At 56.8% G+C, this 21064-nt stretch overlaps 2 protein-coding genes across 2 annotated transcripts in view; one reads left to right on the forward strand and one right to left on the reverse strand.

Annotated features, from left to right (window-relative positions):
- Positions 1-4749: 4749 nt before the first annotated feature.
- On the reverse strand, positions 4750-8812 carry CDK9 (cyclin dependent kinase 9; the record flags this gene model as incomplete). The annotated part of the gene is made up of 7 exons (XM_080709548.1): positions 4750-5115; positions 5750-5898; positions 6056-6227; positions 6307-6473; positions 6763-6853; positions 8179-8260; positions 8721-8812. 7 exons carry the CDS (start codon positions 8810-8812, stop codon positions 4750-4752), a joined length of 1119 nt encoding a protein of 372 aa, XP_080565674.1.
- Positions 8813-16345: 7533 nt separating this feature from the next.
- Positions 16346-21064, forward strand: part of SH2D3C (SH2 domain containing 3C) — a gene marked incomplete at both ends in the record, with an annotated part of 36738 nt that continues 32019 nt past the window's right edge. The window contains 2 exons of the mRNA XM_080708632.1: positions 16346-16382; positions 18929-19397. Coding sequence (XP_080564758.1) covers positions 16346-16382; positions 18929-19397 — 506 coding nt within the window. The remainder of the gene's footprint in view (positions 16383-18928; positions 19398-21064) is intronic.

Here is a 21064-nt window from a genome sequence, read left to right on the forward strand (position 1 = left end):
GGCTGGAGGGGATAGTGAGCGGGCGATTGCCAAGGCCTCCCCACCTTGATGGCACTGGGGACAAGTTCTCCAGCCCACAGGCAGAGATCTACCTGATAGGCTCCTGCCCTTACCCTGGGATCGGCCCAGGGCCCTCCCAGCCAGGGCCGGCTCCCTAGAGTTAAATAACAACTGGGTGGAGGTTAAAGGTGAGCGCCAGGGTAGGGGAGGAGGCTGGACAAGACTTGGCTCCATGCTGAGGTGGGGCTGGGTCTTTGGCCTCTCCAGGCCTCAACACAGCCCACTTGCCCTTAGGGCCATTTCCCCTCACACTGCCCACTGGCTGGAGGGGCCAAGGAGTGTGGGGCACAGGCCAGTATGGGTGTGGGGTACCCTTGAAGTCCAAGTCTGCTGGAGGAAGAGGCCTTGTTTTACACCATAGAGTGGTCAACAGAAGCCAGGCGCAGTGAGCACGCCTGCAATCCCAGTACTTGGGAGGCTGAGACCAGAGGATCACAGGTTTAATACTGTCTTAAAATAATAAAAGGGGAGCCAGGTACGGTGGTGTACACTTGTAATCCCAGCATTTGAGAGGCTGAGACAGGAGGACTGTGGCTTGAGGACACCCTCAGCTGTCCCTTTGAGACCCTGTTTTAAAATAAAGAATAAAAAATAACCCGGGTGTGGTGGCGCACACTTGTAATCCCAGGATTCGGGAGGTTGAGACTGGAGGATTTCGGTTCGCAGACAGCCTCAGCTACTTAGTGAGACCCTGTCTCAAAATAAAGAATAAAAAATAGGGCAGGGGGTGTAGCTTGGAGGGTTGGTTGAATGCCCCTGGGTTACAGACCCGCGAAAAAATAAATAAAAATAAAAAATGAGGCTGGGGGTGTAGCACATAGCTCGGAGATAGAATGCCCCTGGGTTCCATCCCCAGTACTGCAAAAATAAACTAATTAAAAAAATAAAACATAAGCCGGGCGTGGTGGCGCACACTTGTAATCCCAGCATTCGGGAGGCTGAGACTGGAGGATCACGGTTTGCGGACAGCCTCAGCTACTTAGTGAGGCCCTGTTTCAAACATAAAGAATAAAAAATAGGGCAGAGAGTGTAGCTTAGAGGTCAAATGCCCCTGGGCTCCATTCCCAAACCCGCAAAATAAATAAGAGGGGTACTGATGCCCCAGCTGTGGCAGGGCCCCTGGATATAATCCCCAGTCCTCCCCACGCACAGGACAGGACGTAGAAGCCAGTCCCTTGCCGGCCGGGTGTCAAGAGCAGATGAGCGGGTGAAGTCCTCCCACATCACTCAACTGTATTTGAGCACATGCTGGGCAGCCTCCCTACGAGAACAAGATAAAAGCTCAAGTCCATGCCAGGGAGCTCTTATTCTAAGCCGCACACCTCCCTCTACAGGTGAGGACAACACCCAGGTCATACCAGGGTTTGGGACTTCAGCAATCCCAGCGTCTCCCCAGGTTATTCTTAAAGGAAGAAGGGAAGGGATGGACGGAACTCAGGGCCAGCAGTTCCTAGGTTTAGGGCACCTTGCTTTAAAACATGAGCCAGGAGCCATGGCACATGCCTGTGGTGCCAGTACTTATAATTAAAAAAATAAAAGGGCAGCCGGTGTAGTTGCACATACCTGTAATCTCAGTACTTGGGAGGCTGAGACAGGAGGATCACAGCTCAAGCAAGGACAGCCTCACAAAGTAGTGAGACTCATCAACCTAGCAAGATCCTATTTCCAAATAAGAAATAAAGAGGGCTAAGGGTGTTGCTTGAAGGTTCAATCTCCTGCATGACCAAAATAATAAAGATTAAAAAAAGTCGGGCGTGGTGGCACACACTTGTAATCCCAGCATTTGGGAGGCTGAGACTTGAGGATCGTGGTTCTTGGACAGCCTCAGCTATTTAGTGAGGCCCTTCACAACTCATGTGAGACCCTATTTCAAAATAAAGAATAAAAAACTGGGCAGGGGGTGTAGCTTGGAGGTCAAATGCCTGTGGGTTCCAGCCCCAAACCTGCAAAAATATAAAGATTAAAAAAATATAAACCAGCTGGGTGAGATGGCGCACGCTTGTAATCCCAGTGCTTGGTTGGCTGAGACAAGAGGATCACACAGGTTCGAAGCCAGCCTCAGCTACTGAGGCTCTCAGCAACTTAGTGAGACCCTGTTCCCAAATAAAGTATAAAACAGGTCTGGGAGTATAGATCAGAGTGGGTTCCACTCCTAGTTCCACCAAAAAAAAAAAAAAAAAAAGGCCGGGCTGGGAGGTGGAGACTGGAGGATCGCCCTCTGCAACTCAGGGAGATCCAGTTTCAAAAATAAAAAAGACTAGCCGGGCGTGGTGGGCACGCTTGTCATCCCCGCACTTGGGAGGCTGAGACAGGAGGATCACACGGGTTTGAAGCCAGCCTCGCTACTTAGTGAGGCTCTCAGCAACTTAAGAGAAACCCTGTTTCCAAAATAAAATATAAATGGGTCTGGGAGTATAGCCCGGAGGCAGAAAGCCTCTGGGTTCCACCCCCAGTACCACCAAAAAGAAAAAAAAATAAAAAAGACTGCTGGGCGTGGTGGCGCACGCTTGTAATCCCCACCCTGCGCTTGGGAGGCAGAGACGGGAGGATCCCTCAGGTTCAAAGCCAGTCGTGCTGGCTTAAGAGACCCTGTTTCCAAATTTAAAAAAAAGTAAAAAATAGGTCTGGGAGTATAGCCTGGAGGTAGAAGGGTTTCCAGGAACCCCAGTACCACCACCAAAAAAAAAAAAAAAAAAGAGAAAAAAGGTGCGGGGGGCAGGTGTTATAGCTCAAACCCCACCACCAAACACAGTAAAGAAAAGCTGTCAATAGCTGTCAGGACACCTGTTTTTGTTTTTTTTTTTAATTTGATTACTAGTTGCCCTGGGTTGAGCAGTGTCCCCTCCCAAGGACTTCAGCATGCGGGCTCATATGGATAGGTCTCTGCAGATGTTAACTGGTTGAAATGAGATCAGACTGGACTGGAGTGGGCTCTAAACCCGATGACTGGAGTTCTCAGACACAGAGAAAACACCCCGTCCTCGAAGCCAGAAGCGATGCAGTAAGAAGCCCCGGGTGCCGAGGGCCCCTGCTGGCACGAGGCGGCGGGAGCAGTGAGAGGACGACTCGGCCAACGCCCATGAATTCTGGGCGTCTGGTCTCCTAATGTCCTGACAGAATAAACATCACTTGAAGCTACTAGCATGTTTACCTGTTAGAGCGATCCCAAGTAACTCACCGGCACTGTGCCAACCGTGTGCTGCTCCGCCAAGGGCCCCAGCCCCAAATCCTCAAGACCCACCACATAAACCACTCCTCTCTCCTGCCAGCTCACCGCCCAGATCACGTGACTGCCACCAACCCAAGCTTCACTCCAGATTAAAAACCACCTGCAAGCTGGGCACAGTGGCGCACATCTGGAATCCCAGTACTGGGGAGGCCGACACAGGAAGATCGCAGGTTTGCGGCCAGCTTGGCAAGTAGCAAGGCTCTCATCAGCCTAGCAAGACCTTGTTTTAAAATAAAAATAAACTAGTAGCTGAACACGGCGGCGCACACCACACTTGTAATCCCAGTACTTGGGAGGCTGAAACAGGATTACAGGTTTGCAGCCAGGCTCAGCTACCTAGTGAGACCCTAATAGGGCTAGGGGTATGGCTCCAAGCCTCTGGGTTCAATCCCCAGAACCCCCCCCCCCACAAAGAGCCACATGCCAGCTGGGCATAGTGGCCCACATATATAATCCCAATACTTGAGAGGCTGAGACAGGAGGATTGCAGGTTCGTGGCCTGCCTCAGCAACCTTGTGAGGATCTCCACAATTTAGTAAGACCCTGTTTCAAAATAAAAAAAAAATAAGGCTGGGGGTGTAGCCTGGACATAGAATGCCCCTGGGTTCAACCCTCAGTTCTGCAAAGAAAAGAAAAAAAAAGGCTTTCTGCAACCTGGGCTTGTGGGCACATCAGCACAGCAGACAGCAGCCTGGGCTCGCCCGGTCCACTGAACACGCAGCTCACTACGGCCCCTACTGCTCCTCCCCAGGGCATCGAGCCTCCTTCCTGACAGAAGAGGACTGACGGCACCATGGTACCTACCCTTGGGGAAGACGACAGACATGTTCTAGAAGGTACCCGGAGGTGGGGTGGGGAGGGGAGCAACAAAGGCCACCTGTAGCACGTGAACTGGGACGAGAGACTTGAGAGCCAGCAAACCCCCAAAGCAAACTGGGCCTGAATGCAGAAAACATACGGCCACTTAGAAAAGAACAAACTTTTAATTTTAACTGATCGGACTATATCCAGGAATGTCTCTGAACCACACGATAAAAGTCTCTTACTGAAGAAACAAGAGCTTCTGCAGCCTCAGCGCTCCTGAGGGTCGGACCCAGGGGGCCCGTCCGAGGCCAGCTCCATTCCCTCCGTAAGTTCCTCCCAAGACGACTGGGGACGCAAGGGACCTGTCCCCTCCTCCCATTACAATGGGAGCTCTTAGAAAGCCGCGGTCCACTGCCTCTCCCGCCCCACTTCCTGTCCTGAGGTAAATGGAGAGCCAGGGACAGGGCAGCCCAGCACCCTCCTGACCTTCAGGCAAGGCGCTACTCCATCCACGCGGCTGCTTGTTCCCAGGACCCAGGGCAGAGATTAAATAAAACGTGTACTAGAGAAAGACGCCGAGTGCCCGTCATCTCCATGACACAGGTCACAGAGGTGGGAGAGCACAAGGGCCCCAGCGAAGCCCGCTAGCCTGGCCCTCAGAACACGCGCTCGAACTCCGTCTGGTTGGTCGTGGCAGGGTTGCGGCTCTGGTTGGTGGACTGCTGGGTGATCTGGCTGCCCTTCCGGCGAGGCGGCGCCAGGTACTCAAACATGGACGTCAGGTGGGTGGACAGCATGCCCTTGAGGTCTGAGGGCATGGGGTCGGACCAGAAGAAGTCGTGGTTGAGGGCGTCGTCGCTGTCGATGCGCTGCGCGGGGTCCAGCACCAGCAGCTTGTCGATGAGGTCCAGCGCGTAGGGGTCGCGCACATAGGCCTTCAGCCTGTCCTTGACCTTCCGCTTCTGGCCCTTGACCAGCTCCAGCTTCTCAAACAGCTCGTACTTGTCCACGTTTGGCCACACCTGGGGACAGAAATGGAGAGGATGGGGCCGGCTCAGGGGGGGCCGGGGCACGCCTGCCTGCCAGCCAGGCACCCAAAGGGACTAGAACCTGTTCCCGCGCGTGCTCCAAGGGCACCCCGAGGGGAGAGACCGGCCCCTCCAAGGTGGAAGCAACGGGGCCGCCGGAGAAGGCAGACAAGTGCAGCTTCTCTCGGGATGGAGCCGGGGCATTTGCCCTCCGAGCTATACCCCCTGCCCTTTTTATTCTTTATTTTGAAACTAGATCTCACTGAGTTGCAGAGGGCCTAAATAGCTGAGGCCGTCCGCCAACCGCGATCCTCCCGTCTCAGCCTCCCAAGTGCTGGGATGACAAGCGTGCGCCACCACGCCCGGCAAGTGGCAGCTTCTCTTACACAGGTCACCTGGAACCTGTGACCAGGCACAGCTACCTCACAGGAGACGGCCCAGCAGGGACTCAAATGCCTCGCCCAAGGAAGGCCACCAAACCAACACAACCCAAAGAAAATGGACCCCACGCCCCCACCTGCTCCCCCGGAGGGGAGTTCGCCCCGGACCCCACGTCCCACTCCTGCTCTGCCAGAGACCTGCCCTCCGCACCCCACGGAACCCGGGGCTCGTTCAGCTTCCCACACACCTCGGGAGTGATGGAGCCGCAGAGCTGGCTGATGAGGGCAAGCTGGTGCTGCTCCGTGTTGCCCTGCATAATAGGGCTGCGGGTCCACATCTCCGCCATGATGCACCCAGCACCCCACAGGTCAATGGGTGGGCCATAGTCCCGCTCTCCTGGGAAGAAGAGCGTACCGGGGGCCCATTGAGCCCGAGAGCCTCCTGAGACTCAATGCCCCAGGGCCAGTGGCTCGAGAAGCCCTAGCCCTGGCGGAGGGGCTGTGCCGGGGCGGTGCCCGGCCCTTGCCCCCTCTGCCCGCTCGGAAATCCTCACCGAGCAGTAGCTCCGGGGGCCGGTACCAGAGCGTCACCACACGGTTGGTGTAGCGGTTGGGCTGGCTGTTCTTGGCCAGGCTAAAGGCCCGGGCCAACCCAAAGTCTGCCAGCTTCAGGACTCCATCCCGAGTGATGAGCACATTGGCAGCCTTCATGTCCCTGTGCAGGATCTGCAAGGGGAACGGGAGCGAGGGCTCAGCCGGGCGCTGACGGCCGCTCCTGCGCTCGCGGGGCGGGCGCCCGGCCCACCTTGTTCCTGTGGATGTAGTAGAGGCCGTTGAGGAGCATCTGCATCACCCTCTTGATCTCGGACAGCGTGAACTTGACTAAGACGTTGCTCAGCAGCCCGGCAAGGTCATGCTCACAGAAGTCGAACACCAGATAGATGCTGCCCTTGCAGCGATTATAGGGTGAGGCTGGGGCAGAAAGCGAGAAGAGAACAGGTCAGAAGTCTACACCCGACTCACTTGCCCCAACCAGCCCCGACTCCAGCCCATGCCCTCTGGAGCAGCCGGCCACGTGCTCCTCTGCTGCTGAGACACCCACCGCGTGCCGGGCCCGAGGAGGCAAGGACCCCCGAGAAAGAGGACCAGAGCAAGCATGGCATGTCCGAGTCAAGGAGGAGCAAGTTCGGTGTCTACTTTAGGTACGCAAACAAAGCCTTAGGCTGCCAGACTCATTTCTTCCGAGATCCAAATACCTCACCTTTGGTTCGACAAATCTCAATCAGATTGACTACGTTCTCGTGTTTCAAAAGCTGGAGAATCTTGATCTCCCGCAAGGCTGTAATGGGGAACTAGATAGGAGAAAAAGAGAAGATGGTCATGGAAGAATGATACAGACACCCGAATATTGGCCCTGAGGGATAGAAGTTGGATAGAGTAGGTTATGCACCCTGAAATCAGCGGTTTCAGATGCCCAGTCTATAAAATAGGTGTAATTCATTCCTCAAGGAGCCAGATTAAGGCAATAAACTGAAAGAGATTTTTTGTGTGTGTGGGCCTGGGGATGGAACTCAGGGGCATTAAACCACCAAGCTACACCCCCTGCCCTATATTTTATTCTTTATTTTGAAACAGGGCCTCACTAAGTAGCTGAGGCTGTCTGCGAACCGTAATCCTCCAGTCTCAGCCTCCCAAATGCTGGGATTACAAGTGTGCGCCACCACACCCGCCATTGAAAGAGATATTTAAAGACTTTACTATTAGCCACCAAGTGTCCCTCGTTTTAATGTTCAAACTTTAGCCCTATGCCTGTTAGTAAGATTAAGAAATTTCCTTACTAAGAAGTAGGTCTTAGTCGGGCACAGCAGTTTATGCCTGTAATCTCAGTACTTGGGAGGCTGAGACAGGAGGATGGCATGTTCAAAGATAGCCTAAACAATTTAGTAAGGCCCTGTTTTCAGATAAAAAATAAAAGAGGCTAGGAGCGTACCTTGGAGGTGGAATGGCCATGGCTTGGATGGGCACGTATGTTTGTAATCTCAGTACGTAGGAGGCTGAGAAAGGATGGGAGGCTCGAGGACAGCCTCAGCAAATAGGGAGCCTCATGAACCTAGCAAGACCCAGTTTCAAAGTAAAAATAAAAATGAGGCAGGGAGTGCAGCTCAGAGGTAGAATGTACCTGAGTTCAATCCTCAGCGCCACAAAACAAAAGAAAGACTGGCTCTGGGATCATTACGCACAGTACTCCCGTGCACACCACATGCAAAGGTCTTTGGGAAACAAGTAAAGTGAAAATAGGCAAGAGAGAAACTACTGTTTCAATATTCTCTTGAGTTTTAGTCACCTTTTAAAAACCAAGGGTTTCCACCTCCCGTTTACGTTAGACAAAATTAAATGCGAAGGAAAAGGTGTTTAAAGACCTCTTTAAAGTCACGGAACCCCTGTGCATGCCGAGCAAACTATGAGCTCCCCCTCCCGGCCCCAATCACCCCTGCCTAAAAACGAAGCATCGTATATTTCAGAACACGTGAATGAAAAGATTTAGGTGGGAAGCCAGATTCCCTGCAATACGGGACATTTAAAAACTACCAGGCATTAGGCAGGAAACTCTTACCAGCAGCAGGGTGAAAACCCAACCCACGCCCGACCCACGCCCGCCCTCCAGCCCCGAACTCACCCCCTCCTTCTCGTTCTCCATCAACACCTTCTTCAGAGCCACCTTCTGGCCTGTCTTGCGGTGCTTGGCCTTAAACACCTCCCTGCGGGCGAAGGAGACCCAAGAGGGCTCGGCAGGCGTTCCGCAGGGCCCGCCCCTCCCCCACGGGAGGGGCAGCAGGAAAGAAAAGACACCCAGGCGCGGCTGGATCCGGGACCGGGCACGTGGTTCCTCCACCACCCGGTTCCTTCGGTCTGTCCCCAGGGCTTTGCGCCTTCCCTTGGGTTCCTTCTCGTCACTCAAGACTCTTGCAGAGAAAGCCGGCTCCCCTCCAGGGCGCCTCTGCAACCCCTCCCCGCCCCCAGCCCCGGGCCTCAGGCCCCTCCCCGCCACCCGGCTGATTCCGGCCCGCCGGGTCCGGCCCGGCGCGGCCGAGGAAGACCGGGGAACCACCCTGGGGACCTGGGGCCTCCGGACCACCTCGCACCGGGCCCGAGGCGTCCCGACGTCGGCTCGGAAAAGTGCAAGCTCAGGGCTTCCGGCCCCTGGGGGCCCAGCCTTACCCGAAGGTGCCTTGGCCGATCTTGGCAAGCTTCTCATATTTGGTCACCTCATCACAAAACGGGCACTCCACCGAGTCGTACTGCTTTGCCATGGCCGCCTCCAGCGCGCCGCCGCCGCCGCCGCCGCCCCCCGCCGCAGCCGCCGCGGCTCCGGGTCCCGCCGCCGCGCTCCAGGCTCCGCCGCGGCCGCGCCACTTCCGTCTCCACGGCCACTTCCGGCCCCGCGGCGCCGACCCCGCCTCTTCCGGCCGCCGCCCGCCGCCGGGCCCCCTGGGACTTGTAGTTCCCGGGAGGCCAGGGGGAGCCGAGGCTGCAGAGGCGCCGCCGCCGCCGCCGCTGCCCCCGCCGCCGCCCCCGCCGCCGCCGCCGCCGCCGCCGCCGCCGCCGGCCGCCCCGATCGGGGGCGCGGGGAGCCGGGGCGCCGGGGCTGGGGCTCGGGGCGGCGCGTCCCGCTGCATCGGCCCGGGCCGCGCTGCCGCCGAAGCTGCTGCCGCTCTGGCGCCCGATCCCGGGCCAGCCGCAGTGCCCTGCTCCTCCTCCTCCGACGGCGCCGCCTCCGCCGGGCTGCGCGGAGGGAGCGGGGGGCGGCCCCAGCCGCGGCCTGGGGGGGCGGCCTGGCCGAGCCCGGGCCGGGGCGGCCGGGCGAGGGGGCGAGTGGGAAGCGCCGACGCGGAGGCGGCCCGAGCGCCCGGGAGGGGGCGCGTTATAAAGGGGGAGGCGCCGGCCTCGCCCTCCCCTCCCCCTCCCCCTCCCGCCCCTCCCCCTCCGCGGCCGCACCTGCCGCCGCCGCCGCCCGCCCTGGGCGCGTCACCGCCCGCGGCCCCTCCCCCGCGGCGGAGGTGGGGCCCCGCGCCCCACACCTGGCTGCGGGCGCCCCGCGCGTGCCTCAGTTTACCCACGCAGGCCGGCCGCCGCGGGAGCCCCCTTTCCGCGGCTGGGAGTGCCCCCCGGAGCCCAAGGCGAGAGTCGCCAGAGGAGCGGCCCCGGGTCCTCGGAGGAGGGAACGGCCCCCGCCGCCGCCGCCGCCTCTCGGGCCCCGCCACCCGCCGTTGACATGGCAACCGGCGGCCGCCAGGGGGCGCGGCGACACTGGAGGCGGCGAGCGAGCAACGCCCGGGCCCTGGGCCCCCGACCCCCGGTCGTCGCGGAGGCGGGGACGAGACCCACGGGATCCCCGCCCCCGCCGAGCTGCGCCAGAGCTGGGCTGGCCCGCGTCCGCAATTCCAAAAATAGCTAACCAGGCTTCAGCACCCCTGCGAACTCGGGAAGTGCTAGCGTTCCCGCTGAGTCCTCAGTCAACAGCCCGCAGGTCAGGATCATTGACCCATTTTACAGAAGAGGACACTGAGGCTCAGAAAGCAGAGGTCACGTGTCCAAGGTCACACAGAGACCGGGCTGGCCTATATTGTAAAGAAGACTCTCCTCAAATAACAGCGAGGCTATTCAAGGCCCGCGGTCCTGATGCAGGGACCACGCCCACCATTCGACTCCCAACCCCTCCCTAGCATCCTCCTGGCCCGGGGAGCCTCCAGAGTCTTCTTCCAGCTCTACCCGGTGAGCAGCCCCGGCGACACTGTCTTTTCTCTCTCCTCTGACTCTGTCTCTTCAACCCACCCCTCCTCTGCGGCCGGCTGTAGAGGGATCCCGGGTCCCGGACCCCCAGTCTGGCCCCTCCTCTGTCTCCCTCAGCCGAGGCCAGCTCATTCCTCAGTAAATCTGCAGATGTCTCCCTTGCTGTCTTCAGGAAAGCCCAGCATATAATCTTCCAAGCCCCCCAAGCCCTCCTGGCTTCAGAGCTGTGCTCTCGGACAACGGGCCGCCAGCAGGAAGCCCTCCAGATTGCTCCAGGTGCTAAGTCATGCTGCTCTGCGTAGGCGACAGGAACCACTTTGGTGACAGGTGTCCCAAGAGGCCCTGTTCTGGTGAAGGACCCTGCCGGGGAGGGTTTCCAGGGTCAGACTGGAAGCAGGGACTCCCCCCTCCAGGGCAGTGTGGGCCAGGGAGGGTTTTAGGGCGCCAGGCTACATGGCAGGGAGCTCCCTGGGCCCAGATTCACGAGCACATTATTAGAAACAGGGAGACTGTTGGCTAAATCAGGAGTAGGGAGGGGGAAAAATAACTGCAGTAATTAAATCTGGTGCGATGGTGCTTGCCTGTAATCCTAGCACTGGGGAGGCTAAGAAGGAAGGATCACAGGTTCAAGGCCATTGTGCGGTAACTTAGCAAGACCCTGTTCAAAAAACAAACAAACAAATAGGGGTATAACTCAGTGGCAGAATGCCCCTGGGTTCATTTGCCAGTACCACACATACAAAAATAGTTGCGATCGCTGGGTGCCGTGGCTCACTCCAGTGGTTGGGAGGCTGAGACAGAAGGACTGCAGATTCAAGGACAGCCTCAACAACTTAGCCAGCCCCTCAGCAACTTAGCAGGACCCTGTTTCAAACTGAAAAAATAAGTAGGACTGGGGATGTAGCTTGGAGGTAGATTGCCCCCAGGTTCAATTCTCATCACCACAAATAATAATAATAATAATAATAATAATAATAATAATAATAATAAATAATAATGTAATTATATTTGCTGAGGGAAAATAAGCACTGTAAGCCCTATACTTAGTCCTTTTTTTTATTTTTTATTTTTGCAGGTCTGGGGATGGAACCCAGGGACATTTGACCTCTGACTTACACCCCCTGCCCTATTTTTTATTCTTTATTTTGAAACAGGGTCTCACTGAGCTGCAAAGGGCCTCACTAAGTAGCTGAGGCTGTCCGCGAACCGCGATCCTCCGGTTTCAGCCTCCCAAATGCTGGGATTACAAGCGTGCCCACCACGCCCGGCCTATACTTAGTCCTTTAAAGGAATATCCTCAGTTGCCACTCAGCCATATGTGGTGGGCACCACTGTCTCCTCTGCTGTGCACACAGGATCCTGAGCCTCTGAGGCACCCGACCAGGGTGAAACAGCAGGCCAGTGGCCACAGGGCATAGGAACCAGGTCAGTTTGGCCAAAGCCCGGACACCTCTGTGGACCGGGGCCATGCCCACGTGGGTGGGGCAGGGCTCCTGGAGATGTGGGAGGGCAGCATCGTGGGGGCTGCCACCGGCCTCTGTGGCTTCTGCTGTGAGACTTCCCGGCGGGGGCCACCTGCCGGCTTCTCAGGAGCCCTCCCGAGATCAGGTCCTGTGAGCAGAGGCCTGAGCACGGCTTCCAGTGGCCGCATTACCGTCGCCCCAGCATCCTCGGCCTGAACCCTGACACCTGCCAGCCACTTCCCCTCAGGGCCGCCCGGGCGGGCCCTCAGCTGGGGTGTGGGGGGGGGGCAGAAGCAGTCAGGGGCCGCTGCTCAGGGCTGCCCAAGCTCAGAGCTTCAGACCAGCGAGGCTGGCCACACCCCGGAGGAAGAAAAAAGAAACGAGCGATTTCTCACTCGCTTTGGCTTCTGTTTTGCCAATTTGAGGGGAAGGTTGCCTGCTGCCTGCTTCCGGTAGAAACTATGGCCCTCCTGTCTCAGCTTCTCAAGTACCAGGATTATATATAGGCATATGACACCGCTCCCAGCTTTATTTTTATTATTTTATTATTATTTTTTGCACTCTACCTCCAAGATACACCACCAGCCCTATTTTTTATTCTTTATTTTGAAACCGGGTCTCACTGAGTTGCAGAGGGCCTCACTAAGTAGCTGAGGCTGTTTGCGATCTGAGACCCTCCTGTCTCAGCCTCCCGAATGCTGGGGTTACAAGCGTGCGCCACCACGCCTGGCTATTTTTTATTTTGGAACAGGGTCTCGCTCAGTTGCTGAGGGCCTCACTAAGTTGCTGAGGCTGCATTTCTCTGGTGTCAGCCTTCCAAGCCCTGGGATGATAGCCAAGCACCACCAGGCCCGGCTGTTGACCCTGGCCTGGATCTTCGGGGTTTTGGGTTTTTTTTTTTTTTCCTCCTCTGAGCAGGGATGGGTTGGGGCCATGTGCAATGAAAGGGAAAGAAAGACAAGCTCAAGCCGGGCGTGGTGGCGCACGCTTGTAATCCCCGCACTTGGGAGGCGGAGACAGGAGGATCGCAGTTTGCGGCCACCCTCAGCTACTTAGTGAGGCCCTCTGCAATGTAGTGAAACCCTGTTTCAAAATAAGAGAATACAAAATAGGGCAGGGGGGTGTAGCTCAGAGGTCAAATGTCCCTGGGTTCCATCCTTAGACCCACAAAAAACAAACAAAAATAAAGAATAAAATCAGACTAGGGGTATAGCTTGGCGGTAGAATGCCCCCTGGGTTCAATCTCCAGTACCATAAAAAAGAAAAGGAAAAAGAAAGAAAGGAAGGAAGGAAATAGGGCTGGTGTGTAGCTCAGAGGTAGAATGCCCCTGGGTTCAATCCCGAGTACCATAAAAAATAAAACAGAGAAAGAATAAAATCGGACTAGGTGTAGGTCAGAGGTAGAATGCCCCTGGGTTCAATCCCCAGTACCATAAAAAATAAAACAGAGAAAGAATAAAATAGGACTAGGTGTAGGTCAGAGGTAGAATGCCCCTGGGTTCCATCGCCAGTACCACAAAAAAAAAAAAAAAGAAAGAATAAAATAGGACTAGGTGTAGCTCAGAGGTAGAATGCCCCTGGGTTCCATCGCCAGTACCACAAAAAAAAAAAAAAAAAAAAAAAGAAAGAAAGAAAAGAAAGGCTCAGAGAGGCACCATGACTTTCTCAGGGCCACACAGGTGGGGACTGAGCTCCGTCCGCCTGGACCCGGTGCCCCCCCCCCCCCCCCCCGTCCTGTCTTCTCCTCGCCCTCTGTAAGTCCTGCGTATCCCTGCTTGCGTCACAGAGTGGGGAGCAGGGGTACAGACATCAGAGCGGGGTTCTGGGCACACTCAGCTGAGCAGAGGCCTGGAGGGAGGCGGCACTTGGTGTTCCGGGCTGGGTGCCCTCCGGGGCAGGCTGGGGCGGGCCTGCGGGACAGCCCCCGGCCAGCAGGTCTCTGGCAGCACTCCCAACGGCCACTTGAGGGAGCACAAAGAGGGCTCTGAGCTGGCCAGAGCCACCACACTGAGCCCCATTCATTCTCCCAAGGAGGCCTGCAACTGCCTTGGCGCCGGGGCCCGCAGGCCCGGCTCGTGTGCTGAGCAGGCGTCTCTGCCGCAGCACACGGACTTCCCAGCCCCCCACACCGTGTGCCCGCTCACCAGGGCCAGCGTGCCCCTTGCCTATGCACCGCCCACCCCGCCACCTTTAGCCAGAAGAACCAGGGCTCCCAGGACCCCAGGGCTGCTGTGGTCCCATTGCCCAGACAGGGAAGCTGAGTACCAGAGAGGCAAAGTCTCTTGCGTGTGATACGTACCAGGTTGGGGGCTACGCAGCTACTTCACGAGACCCTCTGCAACTTAGTGAGGCCCTATTTCAAAATAAAGAATAAAAGCTGGGCATCGTTAGTGCGCTCTTGTAATCCAGTACTTGGGAGGCTGAGACAGGAGGGTCGCAGGTTTGCAGCCAGCCTCAACTGCTTAATGAGGCCCTCGCAACTTAGACCCTGTTTCAAAATAAAGAAGGTGAGCATGGTGGCACACGCTCATAATCCCAGTACTTTGGAGGCTGAGACAGGAGGATAGCAGGTTTGAAGCCAGCCTCAACAACTTAGCAAGGCCCTCCACAACTTAGTGAGACCCTGTTTCCAAATAAGAAATAAAATTGGGCTGGGGGCTTAGCTTGGAGGTAGAATGCATCTGGGTTCAATCTCCAGTGCCACAAAAAATAAAAAACGAAAAAGAGAAGAAAAAATAGGGCTGGGGGTGTAGCTCAGAGCTAGAATGCCCCTGGGTTTAACTTCTAGTACCGCAAAAGAAAGAAAAAGAAAGGAAGAAAGGAAGAAAGAAAGGAAAAGAAAAAAGGAAGGAAGGAAAGAAAAGGAATAAATCTGTGGAGGCATCTAGCTTCATGCCTGGCACTTCTCAGTGCCTAGTGGTAAGGGACTGAAAAGTCCTTTCCCCTGAAAGTCCATGGCCCAGAAACACCTCTCTCTCTCCCTCTCCCCCTCCTCTCCCTTTCTTTCTTTCTTTCTTTCTTTCTTTCTTTCTTTCTTTCTTTCTTTCCTTTTCTTTTCTTTTTTTCCTGAGGATTGGAACCAGGACTGTTCTATCTCAAAGGTAAACCTCAAACCCTTTTTATTTTTATTTGATAACAGGGTCTCACTAAGATGCAGAGGGGCTCGCTAAGTAGCTGAGGCTGGCCGTGAACCTGCGATCCTCCTGTCTCAGCCTCCAAAATCTTGGGATTACAGGTATGTACCTAGCAACCTTCTTCTCCTGAACTTTGAGCATCCAGGCCCGTCTGTGAGCAGGACCCTGCTTCCAAGTCTCACGGGTTGTGTCTCTCCCTCTTAGAGGCTGGGGTTCCTCTTCCCCACACCAGACCTCTCCCCCTGACTTCCCCCATCAGCCGGCTGCCAGGGGATCGGGAGGTGTGAGCATGGAAGTCGGTATCTCCTGCTCTAGAGCTGGCCGGGCAAAGTCCAATCCAGGTGACTTGACTTTGGGGGGGGGGCATTATTTTTATGGAGGAGGCAGGCAGGGCCCCCTCTGTCCCCCATCTCCCTCTATTGAAGAAAGAATGCCAAGCCTGGGGTGGAGTTCTTACCTAGCATGCCTCAGGCCCTGGGATCCAGCCCCAGCTCCGAAAGGAAATGCCAACCTCTAAGGAAATGCCAACCTCTGCAGGTGGGCTGCACAACTCGCAGGGTTCTCGTTCTAGAGATGTGGTGGCTGAGGCCTCAGAGATAGAAGTAACTTGTTAACAGCACGCAGAACTGGACTGGAGCCCCCCCCCTGGGGTCCCAGCAGGTGCTGACACCCTCCACAGGTGCCCGAGATGCCCCACCTGGGAAGGTTGCGTTTCCTCATCTCTGAAACGCTCACAGAATCATAAACACACGCACACATGCTCACACACACATGTACATGGGGGAGGTGTGTAGGTTACAAAAGCAGCAGCCCGTGGTGAGCGGATCTGGAAGGGCAGGCCATGCCACCCACCCACCATGGGACCTAGGGAAACCGTCCTGTCACTCCGTGGCTGCTCGCCGCACTGGACTCCGTGAGGTGAGCCCGCAGGCACCCCTGCCCACAGAGGGGAAACTGAGGCTCGGGGAGGGGCGTTCCCTAGCCCAAGTTCCCACCAAGAGTTGAACTGGGGTCTGGGGGGCCCAGGGCGCCCAGGCCTCCCCACAGTGCTCCCCTCGGTCCCTGCCAGTCAGCTCCCAGGGACTAAGCTCAGAATACACTGTCCTGCACGGAGGCCTGTCCCCTGGCCTCCCAGATCCCCTGACAGCTGCTGGCAGGTCCCCAGTGGCCCCCGGCCCAGTGGGCTCCGTTCCCATAGCCCGAGGTTTGTTCCCAGCCCCGGGGCCCCGCGGGCTTGCTGTGTGCCCCCTGGCCCTGCTGCTGGGGCCAAGGAGGCAGCCTGGGAGGCCCCAGCCCCCGCCCCCTGCGGAGAGGGTGGGAGGGTGGGGCTGTGGGAGTTTCACTGCTTTAAAAATACACAGAGGAAGCGAGTGAGAGGGCGAGAGAAAGGGGAAGGGTGGGGAAGCACCTCAACCTTAAGTCCAGAGCCGCTGGCGGCCACTTGCCAGCCGCCAAGATGACAGAGGGGCCCAGGAAGACCAGCAAAAAGTTCAGTGAGTGTGGGCCGGCCTCCGTCCGTCAGTCTGTCCTGTCGGCCTTTCTCTGTATCTGCCTCTACACCGCCGTCCCATTTCCGTTTCTCTTTCTGCCCATCTGCTTCCTCCAGAGGGTCGTGGCGCAGCCCAGGGTATGTGCGTCTGTCTGTCTCTCTGGCTGATCTGGGTCCGTCACTGCGCTCCTCTCGTCTCTGCCTCTGAACATCTTTGTTTCTGGCCCGCTCCCCACCCGGCCTCACGCGTGGTCTTCTCTTCTTAGCGGGCGAGGGGAGACCTTCACGCACCCCGCCCCCTGGCCCAGACCTGGGTCCACACGGGGCCTCAGGGGGGGTCTCTTGGGGGTTTCTGCCGCGTGGGGGACAGGGTAGAGGTGTGGTGTCCCAGGAGCAGCGAGGCTGGGCGCTACCAGAGTATGGCTCCTGGGGAGACACACCCACCCATCGTGCCACTGCTTCCCCCGTCGGGTCCCTTCCTGGTCCCAGCAAACTTCTCCTGACCCCTGACTCCTTGGGTCTGACAGCACCAGGTGGGAGGTGGGGCGGGGCCACTCTCTTGCAATTCTGGAGACCCTGAGGCCTGAGACCCACCTGGCATCTCAGGGGCTACGGAGGAAGGCTCAGTCCTGGGCCTTGGACTCGGGCCTCAGGTTCCCTCCCTGCCCCCACTGCTGTCTCCTCCAGATCCCTGCTGCTTCTGAGAAAGGAGGTCCTGGGGTGGCCTCCTGCAGTGGCGCTGCAGAGGCACTGTCTCTGCTCCATGGCGCAGCTGTCTAGGAGCTGAGCTCTAGGGGTGTTGTCTGGGGCTAAGACCAGGTAGCAGCGGCCGGGGCTGGGAAGGAGGTCCCTAGGGGGCTGACCCTGAAGCCCAGCGCCCTGGGTCTTCGTCCAGGCTCCTCTGCGGCCTCGCTGTGTGACGGCAGGCCAGTCCCACCCCCTCTCTGGGCCTCAGTAGTCCTTACTGTCAGATGGGGGCATCCTACCCACAGTGCCAGGTGCCTGACCTTTTCCTCTTTGCTGATCTGGAGGCCATAGGGAAGTCAGATGATGGTGGCTGTGAGAAGGGACCGTCCCACGCCTGGGGAGGGAGGAGCGACCTCAACACGCTTGAGCACCCCTGCGGAAGTGGGGGGAGGGTATCACCCGACCACTGTTGCCAACAGGAAGGAGGGAGCCACAGACACCCGGGGACTCTGAGGATGGAGGCCTCCCCCTCCTCGGGCCCCCCACCTCAGGGACCAGGGGCTGCACAACACGCCCCTCCCCACCCAGCACGGGATTCCTGCAGCAGGAATGTGGCCTCTCCCTGCTGCTGCTCTGTGAGCCCACCCAGGTCACCCCACCGCTCTGGACCTGTTTCCTCACCTGGAAAATGGGGGATCCACTGTGTCACTGGGTTGCGCTGAGAATTCACGCAGCACGTTTTGATATTTTTGTTTTGTTTTTGCAGTAATGGGGATGGAACCCAGGGGCATTCTACCTCAGAGCTACACCCCCAGCCCTATTTTTTAGTCTTTTTTTCTTTTTTTTGGTGGTACTGGGGGTGGAACCCAGAGACTTTCTTCTTCCAGGCTATACTCCCAGACCAGTTTTATATTTTATTTGGAAACAGGATCTCACTAAGTTGCTGAGAGCCTCATTAAGTAGCTGAGGCTGGCTTCGAACCTGCGCGATCCTCCTGTCTCCGCCTCCCAAGCGCAGGGATTACAAGCCTGCGCCACCACTCCCGGCTTTAGTCTTTATTTTTGAAACTGGGTCTCACTAAGTTGCAGAGGGCCTCATTAAGTAGCCGAGGCTGGCCTGGAACCTGTGATCCTCCTGTCTCAGCCTCTCGAGTCCTGGGATTGCATCGTGCAGCACCGCACTTTGCTGCCGCTTGCTTGCTGAGGACAGTCGGTGTGCCAGGTGCCGTGGAGGGGTGTGCTTTTCTTCCACCTCCCGCTGGCCGCGGTGGGCAGGGGCATCCCAGATGTGGAGAAGGGAGCACAGAGAGATCAAGTGCATTGCCTGAGGTCACACAGCCAAGAGGTGGAAGAATCGAGCCCAGGTCCCTGACTCCAAGGCTGGGGTGGTGCCCACTTCTGGGAGTGAGAGGATGGTTACAGAGGGTGCCAGTGCCGCCCTCTACCCTCCTCGTACCCTTGCTGAGGGGAACTGCAGGTACTTTTTTTTTTTTTTTTTTTTTGCCGTACTAGGGTTGGAACCCAGGAATATTATACTTCTGAGCTACACCCCAGCCCTATTTTTTAGTCTTTATTTATTTATTTATTTTGCGGGTCTGGGGATGGAACCCAGGGGCATTTGACCTCCGAGCTACACCCCCTGCCCTATTTTTTATTCTTTATTTTGAAACCGGGTCTCACTGAGTTGCAGAGGGCCTCACTAAGTAGCTGAGGCCGTCCGCGAACCACGATCCTCCAGGTCTCAGCCTCCTGAATGCTGGGATTACAAGCGTGCGCCACCACGCCCGCCTCTGCAGGTACTTTTCAATGTTATTACTGCTCCTGGCATTTTCACTAATTCTCCTCCTCCCCCTCCCCTTGCCAGGGTTCTTCAAGTTCAAGAGCTTTGGGAGTCTCTCCAGTCTCCCCCGGTCCCTGACTCTGAGACGGTCTTCGGCCCCTGTCAGGCCCCATTTGGAGCCTGGCACCTTTGAAGCCACACAGGACGACCTGGTGACAGTCCCCAAGAGCCCTCCGGCCTATGCCCGCTCCAGTGACATGTACAGCCACATGGGCACCATGCCACGCCCCAGCACCAAGAAGTTTCAGGGCCACAAGGCCACCAAGAAAGCCCAGGAGGTGGACCCCGTGCTGCGCCCACTACCCCGAAGCCTGCCTGACCCGCCAGGCCTGGAGACAGCCAAGGAGCTGGTGAGTGCTGACGCCCCCACGGAAGACACCGCAGCAATGGCACCCAGCCCTCCAGTACTGGAGGTGGACCCTCTGAGAAAGTCTAAAGACCCCACTGCGGACATGGAAGAGGAGCCAGCTCCCAGGGCTGTGAAACCAGCAGGGTAAGTGCCCAGGGGCCGGGGAGGGCGGGGTCTGCAGGGGTGATGTCTCCAGCCTCTCGCCCACACAGCCCGCCCAACACAAACATCTGGGCTAAAATAAAAGACACTTGCCACCGGGGCATAGTAGAGCAAGTCCGTAATCCCAGTACTTGGGAGGCTGAGACGGGAGGATCGCAGGTTCAAGGCTAGCCGCAGCAACTTAGGGAGCCTCTCAGCAAGTAACTCAGTGAGGCCCATTTCAAAATAAAAAATAAGCCAGGAGTAGTGATGCACGCTTGAAATCCCAGCATTTGGGAGGCCAAGACCGGAGGATAACGGTTCGCGGACAGCCTCAGCTACTTAGTGAGGCCCTCTACAACTCAGTGAGACCCTGTTTCAAAATAAAGAATAAAAAATAGGGCAGGGGGTGTAGCTTGGAGGTCGAACGCCCCTGGGTTTCATTCCCAGACCCCCCCACATACACAAAAAAAAATGGTCTGGGGGTAGAGTTAGGTTCATGCCTCAGTACCACAAAACAGAAAAACAAAACAGCCCCGGCAGCCCCAGCTGGCCTGGCTGCTAGGATCTGTGGACTCTTCACTTGAGCCACCCCCATAGTTATGTTGGTACAGAAGTACAATTTTTATTTAAAGGGGCAATAGGTCCCTTTAGAAGCTCTTATCTCACTGAAAACTGAAAGGTTCTGAGTGAGAAGTGGTGGTGCGGCGTGTAATCCCAGCTCTGGGGAGGCTGAGACAGCTAGAGGATGGCAGGTTCGCGGCCAGCCTCTACGGAGTGCGGCCCTCTGCAGCTTAGTGAGACCCTGTTTCAAAACAAAAAATAAAGCCCGGCATGATGGTGCATGTTTGTAATCCCAGTACTTGGGAGGCTGAGACAGGAGGATCGCGCAGGTTTGAAACCAGCCTCAGCTACTTATTGAGGCTCTCAGCAGCTTAGTGAGACCCTGTTTCCAAATAAAAATATAAAAAAGGTCTGGGAGTGGAGCCCGGAGGTAGAAAGCCTCTGGTTTCAATCCCAGTACAACAACAACAATGAAATGAATAAATAAAATAAAAACAAAACCTCAAAATATAGAATAAAAAATAGGGCTGAAGGTGTAGCTTGAAGGTAGAATGCCCCTCCAAGAATATAGTACTGGTTCAATACCCAGTACTGCAAAAACCAAAAAATAAAATCATGAGAAGCCCCGTAGACACATCATGACATCAGTCGCCGAGCAGGGCTGTTTTTCGCACTCAAGAATAACCTAGCTGAAACATCACACAGGGCCTGGCACACGGCAAACGCTCAGTAATTGCGGGTGCCCTGCTGAGGATTCACAAGCGAAAGCTTGTCACCCTCCCTGGCTGCCCCAGGCTGCCTTCTGCCACCCTCTCCCTAACTTCGGCCTCATTCAGATGTGGAGGAGCGAGGACTGTATCCAGGAACTGGGCCTGATAGGTTCTGGGGTGTTCTTCAGCACCCCCAAGTCTGAGACTTCACTGGAAGCTGGGCCTCACCCACTCAGAGATGCTGATTGGTTGCCAGGCCGGGAGGGAAGGGGGGGGTGTCGGGGGCGTGGCAAAGCAGCTAGGAGGCCTGCTGAAGTGGGCGGGGCGAGGCGGGAGGGATGGGTGCTCGAGGGGTGTGGCCTTCCTGGCCCTGGAACTGACTGACAGGGGAAGAGG

Source organism: Muscardinus avellanarius (assembly GCF_963383645.1).
Source record: "Muscardinus avellanarius genome assembly, chromosome: 13".
Taxonomy (NCBI): Eukaryota; Metazoa; Chordata; class Mammalia; order Rodentia; family Gliridae; genus Muscardinus; species Muscardinus avellanarius.